General features: G+C 39.4%; 1 protein-coding gene across 2 annotated transcripts in view; it reads left to right on the forward strand.

Annotated features, from left to right (window-relative positions):
- The window catches only part of Cntn3 (contactin 3), a 325624-nt gene that overhangs the window by 229370 nt on the left and 77185 nt on the right, over positions 1-19069 (forward strand). For both annotated transcript variants that reach the window (XM_005333886.4, XM_078033577.1), the window contains exons 6-11: positions 5325-5528; positions 6586-6688; positions 7190-7374; positions 10665-10801; positions 12071-12200; positions 13722-13872. In XM_005333886.4, the coding sequence (XP_005333943.1) occupies positions 5325-5528; positions 6586-6688; positions 7190-7374; positions 10665-10801; positions 12071-12200; positions 13722-13872 (910 nt within the window). The remainder of the gene's footprint in view (positions 1-5324; positions 5529-6585; positions 6689-7189; positions 7375-10664; positions 10802-12070; positions 12201-13721; positions 13873-19069) is intronic.

The raw sequence follows: 19069 nt of genomic DNA on the forward strand, positions 1-19069 counted from the left end.
ATCACATATTACTTTTACAAAGTAGATTGTCAGTACTTCCTTTTCCTAATTTATGACTTTGATCGGTAAATCCTCTTAGCTAATAAAAAATATTTCATATTCCTAATATTCACATAGCATTGTTAATAGAGAGCCCACTGGCCATGTTGTTTTGGCATAATGTGCTTACGATTTACTCAAGAGGTTGTGAAAGGTTCTGTAAAGTCTAGCTCATTTGAGTATATAAAATTACCATTTTTATTACAGCTTTTTATTTATCATAGTGCATAAAATGATCCTGAAAAACCTCCAAAGAATGCTGAAGTGATATATATTTTCCATTGCAGTATACAATTAACATTTATTGCAAATGCAGATTTTTATGATAAGTAAACTCTGATAGTATTATAACAGATACTTTTTACTTTATTCAGAATGCAATATATCACACAGTTCTCAACTGCTTTTAGAGTGAGGCCCTATATATTTTAACATTGTGATGCAGGCAATAAATGAAAAGTTAGTGCAGATCTAAGACATAAAAGTTATGTTTCATTCCATCTCAAAGACAAAGTCTATAAACAAAGGTAGGTGCTACAAATTTTTGCAGACCTCTCATGACACAAAACCATATTAAATGCAGATTTGATTCTCTTCCATGAGTCTTTAAGGGTCTGAAGTTCTGTAAAAAAAATAATCACTAATTCATTTGGTTTGAGCTGCTGTAGTTTGATATCTATCTGCCTCTTTTTGAATACTCCGATACTCCCTCCCTGCATTACATTGATCTTGCCTGCTTCTGTGTTGGGCTTTCCCAATACAGGCTTCCTCCAGTTTTTTTGTCTCTGCTCATTTGTTTTCCTTTGTAAATTTTATCTAGAGCATTTAGCGTGGTATGTCGCACATTATAAATTCTCAATTGTTATTAGCTGGTATCATTTATGTTAGTTTCCTGTCATTACTGTAACCAATTACTGTAAACTTAGTCACTTATAAAAACTCACAATTATTGTGTTACAGTTTTGGAGAACAGAGGTCCAACAGGGGTGAATGGCACTAACATCGAGGTGTCCGGAGGTGGCAGGGCCACTCTCCTTTTGGAGATTTAGACCCTGGTCTTTTCTGACCTCCATAGGCCACTTTCAGTTTTTCACTCATGGCTTTTCCCATTGTCTTCAGTCCCAGGTCACAACATTTGAGATGCCTCTCTCTGACTTCCTCGCCTACTTCTTTCTGTACATCCTTTTTTCTTTGGCCTTAAACACCCTGCCTTTCTCTTTAAGGACCCTTAGTATCACATTTGACCCTCCCATGAAGTCTAAGACAATCTTCCCATCTCCACCTCCTTATTTTAATTCCATTTGCAATGTTCCTCTTACCGTGCCAGGTTACAGGTTCCCAGGTTTCAGGGATAGACTTCTGGGGCAGATACTGTGTTTGCCACACCAGCATTAGGCCCAAACTCTCTCTCAAACGTTTACCTCATTGTTCCCAGCACTCCAAGGGCATACTTCTGCTTTCCTGCCTCCGTCTCAGATTCGAATTTCAGCATGACCGCTTCTAGCCCCAGTGCTCCTCTCCTCTTCCTGTCTCTGCTGTTTCTTCTCCTGATCTTTCCTGAAAATTACGTTAGTTTTTCTTCATCCCATTTGAGGATCTTTACTGCCTTGGTTTTCTGAGGCTGTTACAGAGGAAGACCATTTTATTATTCAGCAGCTCTTTCAAGTTATGTGGGAGGTTTGGGGCCTCACCACAGTGGTGAGGGCCCCATAAATGGAGAATTGTTTTCTTCTTCCTGTGGTGGGGCATCCGGACAGGGTCAGTGGATGCTACTGTGGACTGGGATGCCCATGACCCTCCCTTGTGTGGAGGGCAGGGTCTATCTGTCAGTCAGGTCAGGCTGTGCATATTTGGAGAGCCTAGGGTGAGCACAGGGGATCAGTTTGGTGAAAGTGAAGAGAGGAAGTGATCCCTAGGAAAGGAAGTCATTGCAGATGGATGTTTCCTGCAGATCCAAAGGGAGGGACATTCCAAATACAGAAGAGTCTGTGACTCAATTTCAGCAACCTTTATCTCCTCGATTCCCTAAAAGCAGAAGTCATAATATAGTTAAAAGATCAGACTTGAAGAAAAAAAAATAAGATACTGGAGAAGTACCTGTGAAGGGTGAGGGGGACAGCACAGAAACAGGCTGAGTTCACAGATACTGGGTTCCTATATCTGTGTACAAAGAAAGAGGAGGAAAGCCTTACAGGAAGAAAGACTGCTGCCCAGCTCCGAGAACACCATGGCCATGGTGATGGGGTGCTCGAGCCACAGCTGCCAGTTGGAAAAATCCTGTGCCAGTCAGAAAGCTCTGCACTACCCTGGGGGTGCGTGGCCACCCCCCACAGGACTGCAGGCAAAGGCTGGGGTCAACTGTGTTCTATGTGGTGGGTTCTCCTAAAATGACACCCGAGTGGAACATCTCTGTCTGCCAAAGTCAATCTCCTGGATTTTTTCCATATTTATGTATTCATGCGCACTTAGGGAACAACTCAAAATGATTTTAATGTGATTTCTTCATTTTATTTTTCCTAACAACCATTCCTATGTCATATAGACAAAACCATCATAATCTCTATAATAATAGAACACTTTAACAGCATTTAATATTACCAATATTAATTTTAGAATTAAAAGAAAGCCTATAAATATAGTCTTACATATATTGTTTTAATGTTGAATATTTTCAGTTAAAATTACATTTGGGTTATTTGTTGCACAAAGCTATTGTCCCTGCATTCTTGTTGCTCTCTGATGTTCTCTTGTATGAATTTACCAGAATTTTCTGCTGCAGATTGTGAGTTCTCTCCATCACCTGTTCTCATTTTAACATAAATTAGTTTAATAAGTTGACTTCTTAATCCAAATGCCCAGTAAAAGTGTTCCATGTTGGGGAGCCATAGAAGTTTCTGGCTGCCTCAGGAAAGAGAGAGGGCAGCCATATTGATTTCACATACAGAACACTTTGGGAAGAAGAGCACATTCCCTTGCCTCCCTTCAAGCATGGTGAGGCTGTGGGCATTGGGGATGTTACATAGGTCTGGATACTGAGAGCAGCAGAAAGACCCCAGAGGGCTATAGATAACAGTAGCTGCTAGTTTTAATAGTTACAGAATAAATTCAGCCTACTCTATCATCATTATTTGTCTTTATAGTTCATTCAGTACTGTTGTAACGGTGGTTAAATAGGAATCAGTTTAGGCGTGAGAGTAACTGCTGGGTGGAGGCTTGCAACACATTTTATTTTCATACAATTCAGTAGACAACTTCATATTTCACAACCTAGTGCCTGACTCATTAGACCTTCATGAAACATGCTTTACTAACATGACTGAAAAATCAGTTCAACCTTAAAACTAGATTTCTGAGCGTTCCTTTCGCGGCTCATTGGCGGATCTGGGGAGACACCGAGCGTTTATGTTTGCCTTGGGAGTGGAAGTCAGTCGTCAGTCTTCATTTCCAAGTTCTTGGCAAGCTTTCTCCATTTTGGCCTTTCACATGCCCTCGGCTGTACCTGCAGTGTTTTTATTCCTTTTTTGCTGAGAGTTCTCTTGTCCTTCCAGGTTTGTTCTTTAGTCGTGCAAGACTGTCACCTGTCACTCTGCTTCGACTTATTCTAGTTCTCCTCCAAATCACACACATTGGCCCAGTCTGATCTGTATAATGGTTTCCTGTCCCTAACCCTACCACATTCAAAGATCTTTAACCATCGAAATGATACATTAAATGCCTTTGAACTTGTCACTTTTTAGTTATTTTTATTTGTACCTATTTTCCAAAAGTTCTTTCAAGAAAACATTACATTATTTAACCAATACGGTAAGGCCAATACAACTGTAAAAAAAAATAAAAATTGAGCAGAGAAGTAGGAGTCCAGGAGCCATCCACAGCTACTGTGCTTCAATACTCACTGGCATCTGAACGATCTCAGCCAACTAGAACCAAGCAGCATGGTATTATTTAGCCCCTGTTATTGCAGAGAACAAGAGCTCTTCTGCATAAAGTTGCTTTTCATAGGCCCTGAAGTTCATGGAAACACTCATAGCAGACTTTACTTGCATAGTCAGTAGCATGAATTCATCCTTAATTAACAAGTGTTGATCAAGGACTTATTAAATGCCTTTGGATGCTTCAAGAACTTGGAAATGAAGCCTGATGACTGACTTCCACTCCTAATTTGAGGAGAAAGAGAAACAGTTGGAGTAAAATTAGCATTACTTGTTTATCACATGATAGGAACACAGATAAGTAAATAGATCATGACTTCTTGGGTGATAAATGCATTCCCTGAAAGATGCCTTGGGTTGCCCTATTTAGGAGCCCAACCAAGATAAGGACCTTTAAGGAAATCTTCCTTGAGGAGTTGATTCCTGATGTTGGAGAGAAATTTTGCAGACCCTGTGGAAGTCAGCAGACTGTGGTTTGGTGTTTGTTAATCAGGTGTCTGTCACTGTGATCAAAATATCTGACAAGAACAACTTAGAGGAGGTGAAAGTTAATTTTGACTCACAGTTTTAGAGGCTGTTCTGAGCCTGAGATGGGCAGAACTTGGTGGAGAGGTTCTGCTCTTTTCATGGTAGCCAGGAAGCTGAGAGAGGGCAGGGGGAACCTACTGCAAGAAGATATACTCTTCCACAACATACCCCCAGCGACTAACCTCCTGTAGCCCTGCTCCTCCTGCCTAGTGACCACCCAGTCAGTCCATCAAAAGTAAGATGGATGGTTAAGATTGCAGCTCTGACAATCTAGTCATTTTACATCTGAATATTTCTGCATTAAGTTAGGAGTTTTGGGAGGGCACTGCACACCCAAACAATAACAATGTTGAAAGTGAAGGAAACAAAAAGAGAGGCTTTGAGAGACTTTGAGCAGGGACTTGGCCCTGAAGGGACTCCTACTGAGGTTAAGCAATTATGCATTATTCCCAAAAAGATAGAAAGTTGTGCAGAGATTGATGTCAGAATTGCCTTGATTCTGTTGGTAATTTTGAAATAGCATAGAATGCACAGTACAGAAGTACAGGCTAAAAGGGAGGAAGACCCAGGCCAGAGGCTGGTTAGGAGGCCTGTGGAGTAGAGGTGGTGCTGAGAGCAATATCATGGCTCCCAGAGGATGCTGATCACTGTTTCCATCATAGCAGAGAAGGAATGCAGAATCATTTCATCTCTTTCTCTTCTGGTACCACAGCAAAACCACCCAGCATGCCTTTGAAGCGAAGGTAATTTTGTATATTTCAGGTCTCCTGTGAGAAACTGACTTTAATCATGGAATTTATTTCTCTCTCCCCCAACTTTTGTTAGAACTATCCTATGCTTGGATCTTCAATGAATATCCATCATTTGTTGAAGAAGATAGTCGGCGATTCGTCTCTCAAGAGACAGGGCACCTCTACATTGCCAAGGTGGAGCCATCTGATGTGGGGAATTACACCTGCGTAGTGACAAATATGGTGACGCATGCCAGAGTGCTGGGCTCCCCCACTCCCCTGATGCTGCGCTCTGATGGTAGGAAATGTTTCAGTGTCCTCTGACTGCAAATAGGGTCCTGACGACAGGCAGAAGCAAGCTAGGAAAAGTGAGAAATATATCTGGAAAAATTATCACTCAGAGGGGGGCAAAGATTATTGATGAGTAGGTGACAGAAATAATTACGTAAACCCTAGGTCCTTTACATAATTCTTACTCAGGACCTCCTCTATAGCTTTCATAGACCACTGCCAAATGGAACAGGGGTTCCTCATTTAAAGATCATGAAGAATTTCAAGATGGCAGCAGGGGAGCACTGAAGCAGGCCTGAGGACCCAGAGCTGGGACCCAGGTTTTGTTCCCATCAAGCCCAGGAAGTCACCTGCTCTGACTTGCCCGCTGGAGGTTCCTAAAGCCCTGAGTATTTTTTTAGAGATTAAAAGGCATCACTGAAAAACAAAATTAAAAATCTGCTTCATCAACACCTCCATGGCTGCTGTTTTAAGAGTCTGTGAGCAGCAGTGGGAGCAGATTTGCTGCCCCTTAGCTAGGGACTCATTTTAACTAAGTCACATCTAATAGGGCACAATGCCAGAACACACAGTATGGAAACACCTTCCGGGCCCTTAAAATTGAGTTTGACCTCTCCTGTTTATTAAGTCACTATTTCTTGACTCCAGGGAGCCATTTAATAAGTTTAAGGTTGGTGTCTATGCTACTGGGGTACCATGAAGTAAATTTTCCACTATAATTTTTGTTCCTTAGGAAGTTTCAGGAAGTCTCAATGCATTCATTGTTTGTTTCAGTTTGACTCCAAATGTCCACATTGAATACAGAGTGACAGAAACCTCCCATTTTCTACAGTATAAAAATGCACGGTGTTCCCTGTAATGGGACAACTTGTAAATACTTATGAATCTGAGAATTCCAAGTTCTTAAGTGCTTATTAATGTTGCATGTTTGAGCCAGGTTAGCACCAGTGAGTAACTTAAATCACCACAAAAAGCTAGTTCCCCAGGGAGCAAAATAAAGTTTATTTAAGAAAACAGGGCAATTTCAAAGGCAGCACTATCAACTTAATATTCTGGATTCACAGGTGTGATGGGAGAATACGAGCCCAAAATTGAAGTTCAGTTTGCAGAAACTCTCCCGGCAGCTAAAGGTTCAACTGTGAAATTGGAATGTTTTGCCCTTGGAAAGTAAGTTTTGTTATGTTCGTATGTGTGCTCTACCACTGGGTTGCTGTAGGAGATTGGGGTGGATTGTGACAGGATCCCCTTTACTTCTAAAATTTACTTACATTTAGAAGGAAGGAAATAATGCAGGAAAAAATATGCATATATAGTATACATATATAATGTAATTTGAAATTTTCAAGATGGAGAAAATTACTATGCCTGCCTAATTTCATGAACTAAAATGGTGTTCTTTCTCGTGTCCATTTGTTGTATTATATACTTTAGGCTTCGGTTTTTGTTTTCTCCTGTAGATCATGAATTTAGTCAAGAAAAATGCAGTTTATTTTTGTTAAAATATCAACTTCAAGGGTTAAATCTTTTGTCCTCATGTGCGTAAGTGAAAATGGAATGTTATGCATTTGAAACCCACCACTTTGGATCTATCTTAACCAAAGCTTTCTTTTTTTTCAAGTCCAAAAGGCTTCCAGACAATAGCAAACCAATTGATGATTTTCTCCTTAGCCCTGTACCCCAGATTAACTGGAGAAGAAGTGATGGGATGCCTTTCCCCAGCAAAATCAAATTGAGGAAGTTCAATGGTGTGCTTGAAATCCCTACCTTCCAGCAGGAAGATGCAGGCTCCTATGAATGCATCGCTGAGAATTCACGAGGAAAAAATGTGGCCAGAGGGCGTCTCACCTACTATGGTGAGCATCCCTGGCTTGGGCAAATTGGATTTGCAAATTGTGGGGAGATTGTAGCAGAATCTCCATTTTTAACATGTTCTGCATTTTATTCTTTCTTATTCTGCTCAGTGAGGATGGACATCTGTCGTGGCAGGAAGGAATTAAAAAGAAATAAAAATATGCAATAGGTTGGATATTTATTCCCTTTGCATTTTAAAATAATTCATATGGTAATGAAGTATTTCATACTTTTTTAAGAATGACCTTTCATACCCTTAATACATTAGAGAGAGAGAGATCTCCTTTCTGTCTGCTCTCTTCTCTATGAAAGGAGGTTTTATATCTTTCTTTCTTGTCTTTTTCTAAGCAGAAAAAATTGCCTACTGGGAAGAATTACAATTACTGTATCAGAGAATCCAAATAAACTCAGAATCTTGTTGAGTTTATCAGTATTATTTGGTCCTGTACAATAATGTATTTGTACTCTATTTGCTGCCTTTAATTTATAATCACATTTATTTGATGTACTGCTCAATTTGGATAAGGAAAGAATAATAATGTTACCCTTATTTGGAGTCTCTTTGGAGGAAAATTAGATTGTCTTTTTTTTTCAAAATTCATTTCCAATTTCCTTTTGTTTTAAAAAAATACAAGCCCCTTGGTTTTGATGAAAATATGATTTAGAAAGTATAAATACATGATTTTACAAATTGCATCTGTAAAATACGTATAAATGTAAGCTCATTGAATACGAATTTGCAATTTAATCATTATAGACATTGTAAAAACTAGTGCACATTCACCAATTTTGTGAAAGGCAAATTGCATTATGGTCTATTTGTTTTGGAAACTGAGAAATGAAACAGTGTGCAGTGCCCACCTGGTTAGCACATGGGGATGTTACAGGGACCAGCTGGGTACACAGACAGTTACTGAAATGGTAGGGCTTCTCAGGTCCCCATCAAAAATCTGAAGTCTGTGAAAGCAACACCTCTGACGAGATCCATACAAGTTATGTTGCCTTGAGCTTTTATGATCTGTCAGGGATGAAACACAGACCTGAACTAGTAGCGCAAGTCCTTCTGTCTTGTGATTGTCTTTTCTTTGACACAAGGAGTCGGGTATGGAGGGAAGCATCTCAGGTGTCCAGGTCTCAGTTGGTGGGATGATGTGGGAATGGTGGAGGTGGTAAGGAGACGATGAGCACTTAACTTACATGGCTGTACAGCTCAAAAGCCCCCACAAAGGTAGTCACCTTTGTTCCTACGTAGGCTAGTGTCTTTTTTTCCTCCCTCCCAGGAAAAGAAGTGACCGTGGAGAGAGTACACAGCAAAGTCCAGCTGTCTTCATGTTTCAGCAGTGTCTTTACCCCCCTGTAGCAGAATCCCTGCCTCAATCATAAAGCACTATATGTCTCAGATGATGGGAAACAGGAATTTGTCATCAGACTGTGACTCAGTCTCTTATTTTTATTTTTCTTTCTTCGTTTGTCCTTTTCCTTTTTCCACAAGTTGGTATCTGCTATAATCCACAATGGCCACCAACAGTGAGGAGCAGACCAGTGGCGGGAGGGATGAGGTGTCTAGCCACCTGCTCCTCAGATCCCTTTGGCTGCATGTTTACCCATAAAGCAATCACTGTAAGGGAAACTGATGTAAGATCCTCCTTCTGGAACACAGTGAAAGGTGGAGTTTCCTTGGGGTTTATGGGAAAGGTGAGCAGAGAGAGAATGAAAACATGAGGTTATTTTAGAAATAAGAAAAAGAAGAAAATAATGCACAATAAAAAACCAATAGCATCTGCTGTACTTCATAAAGAAGGTAGACTCTTGCTTTAGTCTGTTTTATAGATAATATGATATGTACCTAAGAAATAAATCATGAATTAAAGACATAGAAAGTTTTATGGAAGTTTCCATTTTAGAAGACTAACATGGTGCATTCAATAAATGCCATGTAGTTCTCTGTCTGTTCTAATATTTCATGTAAAACGTGGTCTGATAAAATATTTGAATCTCATGTGATGGATAAAGGAGGAAACTGTGATTAATGTGACAGTTATAATCCCAGGGTTGGCTTGGTCCAGCAAATGATCCTCCCATTTGGAGAAGAAGAATACTAATATGGACATTGCTTGGAAATTTTTGCTGGAAACTCAAATCTCCGTCAAAATCTTACCCATGAGTTTATTTGAGATCTCATTCCATTTCAGCATGGTAATTCCTGAAAAAGGAAAACGTGTTATAATATAAAGTGGAGAGCAGTGATTTTGGACTGAACTATACTTCATATTGGGCAAGTAGTTTTATATAAAACAGAGAAAAAACAAAAACAAAACAACAAAAAATAAACAAGGAAAAACTTAGGGTGGTACATTTTTGGTAAAAGCTAAACAGCCCTAGTTTCATTTCAATTTCATTTACAAAAAAGCAATTTTATGAGATAGAAATGGAGAGACAAATCTTCCCATGGTCACAATTAAATAGAAATAGATAAACTGTTCTTCCATATGGGGAATGCAAATACGACTCCACAGTACACATCGCATGCATAATGCAACGTGAAACCAGTAAGTCATCTCACCTCCCAGTTTGGGATCTAGATTGCAAGCTGAGACTTGGCGGAATACACTGTGTATATCCAGTGGCTTCCATGGCAAGTGGCACATTGCTTTCATCTGTAAAAAGAATTTCCAAATACCTTGTAAAACATAAATGGAAATGATTAATCTACTCGATCCAACTGATTTGCATACATAATTTAAGTTGCATCAGTTTCTTCTCTTTCCGGTAAAAATATCATATGATTCAAGTGAAACCAATTTATCCATCTTTTGCTGTTTCATTTTAATTCACTCAGAGGTTCCTGAGATGTTCACTGGTTTGTATTTAATTATGAGTTATTTATAACTTGATGGAAATTGTTTTACTCAGTTATAGAAATTTTTGTCCTATGAAAATTAATATTTAGTTCCTAATGAAGACCAGCATTTTACCGTCAATCACTTATTAAGTTGTCATCACTTGTGATCTCATAATTCAGAAATACACTCGAAAAAAATCAACTTTGTGTACCTGCATTACTCTCTATTAAAAGACACCTGAAGAATATCATACAGATCAAAGAGTTTGGAAAACTGAATTATAATGAATTTGGCTTAGGGAATGAGAGATCGCAGCATCCATCTTCAAATTTTATACGTCCACTCAGTAGATACTTAGTGGATTAAATATGATTCTGTCTTCCTGGTCACTTTAATCTGTTACCTGGAGCCTAATATTCATTATTTTTTATTTGCTGTTTGCTTTACAGCAAAGCCTCATTTGGTTCAGCTCATAAAAGACGTGGAAATGGCTGTGGAGGAGAGTCTTTACTGGGAATGTCGGGCAAGTGGAAAGCCCAAGCCCTCCTACCGGTGGTTGAAGAATGGAGATGCCCTGGTACTTGAGGTAAGACAGCCTGCCTGTCCTTCTGCCCTCAGCCTGCTCTGTGTTACCTGAATGCTTTCTCTAGTTCCCACTACCAAAAGTGACTGGTGGTTTTCACTCTTTTCCTTTGTATCTCAGGAGTGGAATGAATGGAGAATAATAACCCAGTCAAGTACCCAGTCTGCCCAATGAGAAGATATGTGCAACTTTGCATATTTTCATTGGCTAAGGGTGATTTGTGGTTTTGTGAACTTAGTCTGTAAAATAATACACTGTGGTTTTGGTATTGAAACCAGAGAAGGTCTTCCTTTAATCAAATAGAGAAAGTTTTTCTGTTTTTCAACTTGTATGGCCTCTGGAGAATAATTGTTATATCTATTACTCGGTTGCCCTGTTACCTGAGCACTGATTTTCTGATTCACCTTCGCTCTCTAGCTATGTAATCTTGGCTCTTTTTTTTTTTTTTTAACTAAGCCAATTATTTTCCTTTGCATTTCTAGACATAATTATCCATACTTCTTTAAAAAAAACCCTGGTAAATATGTGTGTTTTCAAGAACACTTTTTGTACAATAAATTTATAATTTTCCAACTCACACGGTTTTTAAAAAATTGTAGTGAAAATCTTTTCAGTTGATGCAATGGAACATCCTTCAAAGTCTGAAAGTTTAACATGGGTTAAAAATAAAAGGAGATTTATAGTAGAAGGGGTAGAGAGAGAAAAGGGGAGGGGAGGGGAGGGGAAGGGGGATAGTAGAGAATAGGACTGACAGCAGAATACATCAGACACTAGAAAAGCAATATGTCAATCAATGGAAGGGTAACTGATGTGATACAGCAATCTGTATACGGGGTAAAGTTGGGAGTTCATAACCCACTTGAATCAAACTGTGAAAGATGATATATTAAGAACTGTGTAATGTTTTGAACGACCAACAATAAAAAAATAAATAAATAAATAAATAAAATAAAAATGAATCATTAGAAAAAAATAATAAAGACATATGAAGTACAGTCAAAAAAAATAAAAAAAAATAAAAGGACTTCCATATTTTACTTCTGGCTTTCTTATTTATTTTACTAATGTATTTTGGGGCTATATGATGCTTATTCATATTTCCAGTGTGTCTCTCAACTTTCAAAGAAGGAAAAGGTTCAATTTCAGGTGAGCCCGCTTAATACACTGAGGAAAAGGTAGACGTGTTGTGTCTGATTGAAATGGTAGTGAGTAGTGCTCATTTTTTTCTTCTAAAATTTTGCTCATGCGCAAGACATTTTTGTTATTGTCTAGGAGAGAATACAGATAGAAAACGGTGCCCTTACAATATCAAACTTAAATGTGACTGATTCTGGCATGTTCCAGTGTATCGCAGAAAACAAACATGGCCTCGTCTATTCCAGTGCTGAACTCAAGGTTGTTGGTAAGACCAATTTTCTCTGCTCTTCATTGTTCTTGAATCCTTCCTTCTTGCAAGAAACTGAAATATGTGCTTTACATATTGGATTCCTGCATCTAGTAACACTTAGAGTGTCAAATATGATTATTCAGGGTTTCTAACCAAAGCATGTATTTGAATGATTTCTAAGGAAAAGTAGTAATGAGGGACAAAATTAGAAACCAAAAGTTGAAGTAAATCCACAGAAGGAAGAAAGTGTTGGCCTGACCCATCTCTGTCCAGCTCCAGGTTTGTGGTGAAGGAATGCTTCTTAACACAAAAGTGATCTGGGCCTTTCCTGCTGATGGGCCATCAAAGCAAATACCGAAATTGGAATCAATACCATTTGATTGCAAAGGGGTTGCTTTTGTCTTTATTCTCGTCCAATACTGGACATACTGAAGCCTTAATTAGCCAAGGTTTCACTAACTGAATTATGAATTCTTTTCTTCTTGTTGCACAAGATATAAGAGGAGAAATGATATGTTTTATCATGTTTAGGACAGTTTTCCCAAAGGACACTTACATTGCAAATGATGGAAAATTCAACATTGTATCCTGTTATGGCATAGCATAAAATAGGCAAGGAAAGAAGGAAGGGAGGTAGAGGGAGGGAATGAAAGGGGGAGGAAGAAGGAGTTCATCAGTCTATGCAGTTTAAATGGAGACTGTAGATTTCAGCCTAACTTGATCTAGGGTGCAAATATCATCATTGGTATTAGGTTCCATGTGAAGTTTCCCAAGAAATTGAGTTTATTATCATAGTCAATCCATGGGGAAAAAATGATGGCTTTCTTAATAGCTTAAGCTCAAACACTAGCCCTGCGGTCAGTGGCCTCAGGTAGCCTGATTTGAGTCATTATGCATCTATCTGCTTATCACTGACCAATCCTTATGGCCAGAGGGTAACAAGGCCCTGATGGGGTAGCACATCGGCTTTCAACAGAATACAGTCTTGCTCCAAAGTGTATTTGGAAATGCCTGGAGATAGTATTGGTGGTTGTAAGTAGGGGGAGGGATGGGGCCCTTGTGTGATATTAGCATTTGGTGGACAGAGGACAGAGAGGCTGCCAGCACTTGTACAGTGCACAAGACTGCCTCTGCACAAATGGTTATCCAAGTGCTGTGCTCTGGAAGTCAGCAGAGATAAGTCCTAACCCCGTCTTCTTGGGATGAGCTTTTAAAATTTTTCTGTACTAAGTGATCTCCTTTAGTGAGCTATTTTAAAGCCTTTACAGTCAACATTAAAAATTCCTACATAAAGTAATTGTTTCAAGATTTAAGGCCTGCCCCAAACACCATAGCACACATTTCTTTTTTAACAGTGAAACCCCGTGAGTGGTGCACCATAAATCAAATAAATCTGGTGCCAACATCATGCCTGTCACGTTAAATCTAAACACGGCTGTACTGTCAACCTTTCAGATTTACAGGAAGTTAAAAACATGATCCAGTGCTCATTAAATCGATGATCTCTCATTCTCTCTCTTCTTTCATTCTTTTCAGCCTCTGCTCCAGATTTTTCAAAGAATCCCATGAAGAAGTTGGTTCAGGCCCAGGTGGGCAGTCTGGTGAGCCTGGACTGTAAACCCAGGGCCTCCCCCAGGGCGCTGTCTTTCTGGAAGAAGGGGGACACAGTGGTGCAAGAGCAAGAAAGGTATTCTCTTGTCCACACAAGTGGCCGCCGACTTCCTTTTCATATTCCTTTTCATATTCCGTAAGGTCACAGCAGGTCTTCCACATGAGCCTCAGTACCATAGCATCTCAGTGGGCCAGGAGGTGTTCAAGAATCAGCACAGTGGTAGTTTTGTTCTCTGATACTCTCATGGTGACAGTCGCATGTTGGTGGAGTCTGAAAACAGACAAACCCTCATCTAATTTCTCCCCATATAGAAGCCAGTCTTGTAGCAAGGAGTTTCTTCCCCAGTCCTCTAGGGAGAACCAACCAGAATGGTAAAGGGATGCCAGCCCCAGAAGCAAGGCAGCATCATGCAGAACAAAGAGCAGATGAAAACACAACAGCCCGTGCAGAGATCTACACACACACACACACACACACACACACACACACACACACACACACATGCTGCCAGCCCCTGTGCCGAATCATACACAACATGGGTGTTTCCTTTCAGCCAAGGCTTACTGGTTTGTATAATAGCATTGAAATGAAGAGGTAGAATGAGCTGAGTTAAAAGCACAATTCAAGAGCCCCAGGGCCTGGCCTCGCATTTTCCTTCTGCCTTTTACTAGCTCAGTGAAGTGACCCCATCTTTCTGGGCCTCATTTGTTAGTGGAAATGATGACAGTGTATGCCTCATGTTGAGAAGATTATATGGACAAACTGCATAAATATTCATAAAGCACTGAGATCAATCCCTGGCAGAGAATAAGCATATGTCCTAGCCGTTATTACTATTTATTAAGTACTTATTATCTGCCAGATACTGTGCTCCCAGCTTGCAATAGCACAATAACAACCCCAAAGGGCTCATGTCCATAGGTTGAAACCATGTGACTATGTTACAGCAAGTGGTAAAAAGGTAAGCTTTCAGATAGAAAGATTAACTTGAGTTAGTTGTATGGGTCCAAACCCACCTGAGTCCTTAAAGGAGGAAGAGGAGAATAGAAGGATGGCCAAGGAGATGTGATGTTCAAAGATGTGATGATCCCAGATAGATGGGAGGAACAAAAAGGACCGTCGTGCGTGTGGCTGGATTGTAGGTTGTAGTAGGCACCGTTGGCACTGGAACAGGGCCTTGACCTCATGAACTCCAGGGACTGGATTCTACGAATAGTCCCACGGAGCACAGAAGGTTCTAGAGCTTTGGGAAGGAGCTAGGCTCTGCTAACACCTTGATATTGGGCCACTGAGAATTAGACTGGACTTCTGACCTCCAGAACATTTGAGAATACATTTTCCTGAGTGTAGGCTCCAGAATTTTCAGTAAATCATTACACCAGCAACAGGAAGCTGAGCACACAAATTACCTCCTTGAAACATCTCTGCAGCTAAGGAGAAAACTGGAGCTTAGAAGGATTGTGTGATTTGCTAAAGTGATTCTTTAGTCTTCTCTGATTGACAGTCTGGGCCTGTTTGACTCTAGGGTGAAACCACTGAGCCTTTTCAGCCTCACTGTTTATACAGGATTGCAGGATCTTATAGGTGATCTCAAGTGCTGAAGCAACTCCCAGTGATTACTTTTGAAAATGAGAAGAAAAAAAACAAGCAATAGAACCTCAGGACAACTTACTCAGATCCCTTTTCTAAAATTGGGAAGTCCTCTTGCAGGCAACGCAGTTGAACTGCTTGTAGATTATGGGCCCAGAGAGCTTTTCCTGAGTCAGTAACCCACAGCATGTGCAATGCCACCATTCCTTGACAGCAGACACTGTCCTTAAAAGGCAAGCACAGGGGGACAAGGAAAAACTGAGACCCAAGTGGGTAGACCCAGTCCAGCCCAGTGTGTGCCACACAGAAGAGATTGCTAAAACAGGAAGCTAATTACTGACTTGGAGTTTGATTTTGTAAACTGGTTTTAATAGGACGGTATAAACCAGTTCCTTTGGACTGTGCTAGAAGTTAAGTCTTCTGAACAATCGCTAACTATGTTGGGGGACATTTTAGTAGTTTGATTGCATACATGAATTAGAGAGCGATTATTTCCCCGGGACTCTGTGGGTTACACAACAATAAAGCCATTTGTCCTCACAGTAGTATACAGAGTAGGCAGAGGTTTTAATCTTAATTTTAAAAGGGGATTTTAAAAAGATTAAGAGATTTACAGACTCTAACATTAGCTAAAGGCGTAAAGGAGAGATTCACTCCCACAATGTACAGGGATGTTGTAAGTTCCAGAGTCTAAACTGGAATTTCTGACTTGGACATGTACAATCCTTAGTTTTTTCATCTGTTAAATATAGACAATAATTCTGAGCCTCACCTAGTTGTATAATATAAACCTTTAGCATGATGACATTTGTAGATACATTGATCATTAAGGATGAGGTTATGCTACAAATAAAGTGTTGAAAGTAACACTGGCTGAAAAAAGGAGTTTCTTGAGTGTTGTTTAGGAGTTCAGTGGTTCATTGGTCTCTCTGAAGGTAGACATCAGGTCTGCCTCAACTCAGGTTCACACACATGCACCTGCTCTCATGCTCTGCCACCATCCTCACCTCGTGAACCAAGAAGACTGCCTGAGCTCCAACCTCGCACTGACATCCCAGGCAAACACAAGGAGGATGATAGAAATAGGTATACTTTCTCTATTTTAAGAGACTTCTCTGAAATCCCATATAGCATTTTCCCTTAAACCTTATTGATCATCAATTAGTAAATTAGTTCCCTGCAGTACTGAATAGCAAGAGAAGCTGGGAAGTTTGGGCTTTTTTTTTCCCTTGGAAGGAAATGGCCCAATGAAGAACTAGGAGTACATTTTCTAGGAGAAAGGAGGACGTGCTTGCCACTGCAGCAGTGTCCCTGCTAAGGACAGATAGTTCTCTGCCCCTTCGGGCTGACTATCCCTCCACTTAGCATTCTGTATATCTAGCATCTCTGCTGCACATAATAAGGAGATTTTTCAGATAGGAAGGTAAAGTGAAGAGTAAGAAATGTGTTTAAGGAGATGGTCCAAAGAGCTGCAGTCCTTCCCAGAACTATGGTTTGAATTCGTTTCTGTCTCTTAGACAGCAAAAGCATTGACGAGCTAGGGCCTCGATGCTCAGGGAGAAAACTGCTAGAAGCAATTATAGAACAATGTGCAGATCTGACTCTTCTCCAAGTTCAGGAGCAAGCAGAGTGGGCTGCAGCCTTCCCTTGGCTTGGAAGCCCCCCTGTCTTTCCCTCTTGACTTGGACTGAGGCTCCAGCCAAATCAGGGAGCTCATCAAATGCTAGATTTGCTGTGATGGTTCAGCGTTGGGCTGCTCCAACTTATAAAGTCTGTTTCTAGTCTCTTTCAGGGGACAAGTGAATTCATTGGGGGACAAGTGAATTCGTTGATGCATTTGAGAATAGAAAGGGAGATAAAATTTTTGGTAAAATGTTTGAGTTATTTATAATAAGATTTGAAATTCATTTGATTTTTTTTCTCTTTAGTTAATTATTTTGATAGGCAAACTTGGATTCTTCAATGAATAAGAGATATACAATCAGTGGGAAGCCATATAACTGAGTGGCTATTGAGAGAAAAATGCATTTTGATTAAGTAAACATTCTACTATATATAGTATCATTCAAAGCCTAAGTCAGATTAAAAAAAAAACAAAGTTTGAATATGTCCTTTTTTGGTGGGGGAAGTTCCTTGAAAATAGATGAGAGTTAGTGGAACAGAGGTAAGGATTGAAGGAAAGGAAGGAAGGACGGGGAGGGTGAGAACTGCAGAAGGAATTTGATCAAAGCTGGGTACACAGTGAACATACCACAGTGAGTGCTGCCTTTGTTTCTAACCATAAGACAGGAATTTTAAAAAATCTGCAAGTAAATAGAAGAATGACCAGGATTATAAAGGAAGGGGAACAGGGAGAGGGAGGAGGGGAGAGGGAAAGGGAAGCACTGGGGTCCAATCAGAGCCACTTAATCCCATGCTTTATGATTGTGTCAGAATGAACCCCAATATTACGTAAAACTATATTGAACTAATAAGAAAAAACCTTTAAAATCATGTCTTTCTTAAAAAATTTAAGCTATTTTATTTATAATCAATAAACTCTGCTTAAACATCTTTATATGCATACAACCCACCTCACAATTGTTCCATGTCAAGAGATTGACAAGAAAGGACTTTTGCAATTACTTTTTTTTATGAGAAATGTCCAGATATCACCTTAAAAGCTAAAAAAATAGCCACATGCCTTTAAAAAGTAGAATTAGAAAAATAATTTTCAATTTTAGTATAAAAATAGATTTGAGGAAAGGAATAAAATCCCATCTATGTAGCACCATTATCTAAAAATGAAAAAAATATATATGATGTAAATTCATCTTTATACCTATTTGCTAAAAATAAGGAAGAGACAATATGATTCTTTTTGTATGTGGGAGAAGCAATACATGAAGTTCAAATTTTTTGCCTAAAAGGTAGTGAACAGCAGAGATGAGATCAAAATTCTACCTGGAGCTTAAAACACTAAACACTATTCTCTTAGAAGCATTCTCTATAATATTTAATCAACATAAACGAGGAAGACTACTTTCAATTTCTTTGAACGTTATAATCATTGACCAGAATCCTCGCTTTAATATCCATACTACTTATCAGTAATACATCACACCTTTATTTTAATTACTTATTTAACCTGTCTTCCCTGCCAGATGACAGGTTCTGGAAGACAGGAAAAGTGTCTGTAGAAACTGATTTTTATTTATATATATATAATCATTTAATACATAAAGTATAGTATATATTGACATATTTTCATGAATTATGTAATTATATATGTACTATATATAATTAATTGTTATGTAAGTCACATAATACACCTGAGGGACTATAATCCACCTGTTTTTAAAGTTTTTATATCAGCACAACAACAGTTTTGAAATTACAAATCAGCCATGGAAATTGGATCTAAGTCAGTGAGTCACTTACATTCCTGAATTGCTTTGGAGAAACAAGGGTTGCTGCTCTCAAGTATAGAGGCGATGTGAGTTCTGTTGCAACAAGGCTTCCTGCCCATCAGGTCCTGGAAATGCTGTTCTGAATAGACACCAGGGCATATAGTGCAAACAGTGAGTCCTGAGCTCCTGGAATTATGTTTCTGTGCATTCATTTGGAAATTCTTTGAGTACCTACTTCATGGGCCAGGCACTAGGTATTTGCTTTCTGTCAGAGAAGGCCACACCATCGTGTG

Source organism: Ictidomys tridecemlineatus, chromosome 16 (assembly GCF_052094955.1).
Source record: "Ictidomys tridecemlineatus isolate mIctTri1 chromosome 16, mIctTri1.hap1, whole genome shotgun sequence".
Taxonomy (NCBI): domain Eukaryota; kingdom Metazoa; phylum Chordata; class Mammalia; order Rodentia; family Sciuridae; genus Ictidomys; species Ictidomys tridecemlineatus.